This window comes from Asparagus officinalis, chromosome 1 (genome assembly GCF_001876935.1).
Source record: "Asparagus officinalis chromosome 1, Aspof.V1, whole genome shotgun sequence".
Classification (NCBI taxonomy): domain Eukaryota; kingdom Viridiplantae; phylum Streptophyta; class Magnoliopsida; order Asparagales; family Asparagaceae; genus Asparagus; species Asparagus officinalis.
Genome location: NC_033794.1, coordinates 40,118,678 through 40,122,497, shown reverse-complemented (window position 1 = coordinate 40,122,497; position 3,820 = coordinate 40,118,678). Strand labels below are relative to the sequence as shown.

At 36.0% G+C, this 3,820-nt stretch overlaps 1 protein-coding gene across 1 annotated transcript; it reads right to left on the bottom strand.

Moving 5' to 3' along the window:
- LOC109833492 (protein FAR1-RELATED SEQUENCE 5-like) lies at positions 2,342-3,202 on the bottom strand. Its single transcript, XM_020401181.1, has one exon. It carries the CDS (start codon positions 3,200-3,202, stop codon positions 2,342-2,344), a length of 861 nt encoding a protein of 286 aa, XP_020256770.1.

Below are 3,820 nucleotides of genomic sequence, written 5' to 3'. Positions count from 1 at the left end.
ATAATTGTATAGGCATCCTGATCCTCAAACCTCTGTTGAAGACCAGGTTCCATGGCAGCCAGCATGAGGCAAGTAACATTCCTTGACCTCTCGCATATTGTTTTGTGACGTGCCTTATCCTCATCAGATGAGTTGACAATCAGCTCTGGGATGGGTGTTTCTAGGACATCCTCTTGGTTCTCAGACCTGAGAATAATTCTCAGATTTCGTTCCCAATCAAGAAAATTGGTGTCGTTCAACTTGTTTTTCTCAACAATTGAGCGGAGCGTGAATTTGAGGTGTTCAGTAGACATAGTAACTACAAAACAGAAATTGAAATATGCAGATAAATTATGCTTGAAATGTAAAAACTTTATTTTAGACATGTTCTAAATAACAAGTTATTGCATATTCTACTCAATATAATATTGTCCCTTATGAGTAAAATAATTCCAAGATCCTATCTTAGATGAAACTTGAGCGTACTAAGGCACTTCCCCAAATCTCATGTAATCAAGGTAAGTAAATGCTTTACTAATTATAACACTTTATAATTCTTGGTTGATGGCCACATCATATGTTAACTCATCCTTATGCCTCAAGATCTAAAACTAAGTCTTTTGGCCTCTTGTTGAGTATAACCATATCAAGGCAGCATGCCCCTATTAGACATACCCGCACTATCCCAAGGTCAAGGAAGGACACCTCGCTAGGGCGAAAACTATCCAACGAATTCCAAGGGCCTCATGGTTATGACATGGAAAGGCATAATCTCAATATTCTTTTAAGGGACTTTTAGCATGCAATGGTTGTCTATATATAAGCGAACTAAATAAACAAGCATTCATGCAAGGCAAGAGATAATAAAAACATTCACATAATGCAATAATAAAAATTTGGATCCTAGTATGGCCCCTAAAGAGATCTAATCTTCAATAGTCTTGACTTTCTGGATCACCATCCTTTAGTCATCATAGGATCTTCTTCTTCTTGTGTTACATAAATTTGAATAAACTTTCTTGCATAAATTTAAATTACAAAAAATACATAACGATACGCAGATCGTGTTTATCTATCCTAATTTGGGCATATTAGTCACCACATGCAATAATATCATAATATTAAACGTACATGCAATGAAATGTTATTCAAGTAAGACATGCAATTTATCCAAATAAAAAGCATAAATAATTAATCATATTAACTATTAGAACACTCCGCATTCATATAATGTCCTTCCACATCTTGTCCAATTTCTTCATCATTGATGAGTTTCAAACGTTGCACCTTATTAATAGCATCCATCATCATTTCACGCATTAATTCATATGCATCATTAGAAGATAGCCCCTCTTCGACCATTTCATTAGCTAAGCAATTTAGTTCACTAAAACGAGAAGCAAAATTAATTGTGGCATTATCTCCAATAATATTACCATCTCTAAGAACAACCCTTTTTCTGACATTTCGACACCATCTTCTTAGAATATATTGCTCCGGTAACTCACTATGATTGGTAATTTTAAGATATGCCAAGATATGTCGGCATGGAATGCCCTTGAATTCAAACATGAGACACGAACAACGGACCATTTTAGTTGTTTTGCAATATGTAATATGTCTCAATCTTTCATCATGACCACAAAAATTTAATTGGAAAGTACTTTCTCTTTCATTTTCTTTTACTAGCTCAATGTTATACATTAAGCTAGGTTGAAGCTCGTCTTGAAAAATATAAAAGATTTTTTTCGTGTAGATTTGGGCCATTTGTTTTTCCATTGACCATAAAGTCTTTAATTTTGGCTTTTTCTCTACTGTGCAATGATCTTCTTTAAGCTCCCCCTCTCTTTGTCTCGCCAAGACCCTCTGAAATATGGTCACGAAATCATGAAGTGAATTTTTCCTTGATATATGTTTTTTTAGTAATGCATTCATCCCTTCACTTCTTTGACTGCTAGACATTCCGGCCCAAAAGTGTTGTTTATGATAAACCGGAGCCCATTTTTCACGAATATCATAGATTTTATTTAGCCAATCATGCTTTTCCAATCCATTTTTCTTAATAATTGAAACCCAATTCTCTTCAAAAGAGTTAGCATCGTCGGAGTCACAAATATTTTCTTTGAAAGATTTCATAAATTCCGTTCTATAAGCCCATTGACCCAACTTATCTGGAACTTTGTCCAAGATATGCCAAATGCAAAACCTATGCCGAATTTTTGGAAAACTGTTTCAATTGCCTTGCATATGCCAAGACATTGATCTGTAATCATGCCCGAAGGAGGATGACCCATTGCTTCAATCCATTTGATAAACAACCATACAAAAGACTTCGCCTCTTCGTTTGGGATCAAGCCACATCCTAAAAAACACTTTTCCAATGGTGATTTATGTCTACAAACGGCACAAATACCAAGCCATATTGATTTGTGTTATGTATAGCATCAAAGGAGACAACATCGCCAAAGTGTTGATAATTCATTCGAGCAATGCCATCCACCCAAAAACAATGAGTTAAGCGCTTCTCTTCATCAACTTCATAAACATAATAAAATGAAGGATTCTTCTCTTGTTCCGACTTGAAATGATCCAACATCATTTGTGCATCATGACCGCGCCTCTCCTCTCTCAAATCTCTTTCATAATTTCTCACATCGGTCTCAATACATCCAATTCTATGAAAGCCTCCGCTAGAGTTTTCAAAGAAGGCAATTTGCTTGTTTGTTGGAATGTTCACCTCTCCAAACTGCTTAATTAATGTCTTCTTTGCACTTGTTACCTCACGGTTTCCCCTTAGAAAATGTGTTCTCCTCGGTGAAGTAATTGTATGATTATGTTCTTCCACGAACTTATAGACACTCCACATGCCAATGTTTTTGTCTAATTTCAAGCGAATCAAGGCCTTACAATTTGTTCTAATTGTACCACATCGTCGAATTTCCAACGATTTTCTCTTTAACACTCCTTCTTTTGAACAAACATAACTTTTGCAAATTAACTCTCTATCCTTCCCATAATTTGTTGTGCTATTACGGATATCAAAACCTCCGGCCTTTCCGTAATTTCTGTAGAATTTTTCAGCATCTTCTAAACTATCGAAAGCCATTCCTATTTTTGGTTTTAAGTGCTCATCAACAATTGGCACAACTAAGTTATCTAATTGGGATATTTGTTCATCAACAACATGGGAGCAACCATCTTCAGTTCCTATTGGATCAGACATCAAGAACAATTTTTACCTACAAAAATTAACATCAACAACAAACATCAAGAACAAACCATCAAAGACTATGTGCACAAAAATAAACAAATATCTTTCATGTATAAGATATATCTTTCCTGTAAACAGTTATTATATGGGGTGTTTCCTGTAAACAGTTATTATATAGTGAAGCATCTCATGCAACAGAAAAATGTCAGCGGAAAAGTTTGAAAGAATCTCATAGTCTAAGCACTAGTTTAACACCGCTACTTTAATTTATTTATCGCCAAATGAACGGTCATGGTAGGTCGGAGCCCTAAAATTTGACTCGACAGTTTAACACCTGAACACCTGAACACCGCTACTTAAAAGTTTGCAAGAAATTAAAAAGCCCTAAAATTTCATTATCCAGCAATCAATCTAAGCCCTAAAGTTTCCCCAAATCTACCCACTTTCACAAACAACAAACAAAATGGAGGAAAACCCACTTTCACAAACAACCCACATCAAAACTGATGAAAAAAAATAACAAGAATAGAGAATAGTAGAAGAAGAAGATAAAAACCCGTAGTCGGTCGGCGGTGGGGCTGAATGGCGGAGGGGTCGGAGCCGGACACCGTCGGTAGTCGGTCGGCGGGG

Coding starts and splice junctions, on each gene's coding strand:
- LOC109833492 (XM_020401181.1), bottom strand. CDS start 3,202: ATGTCTGATCCAATAGGAACTGAAGATGGTTGCTCCCATGTTGTTGAT.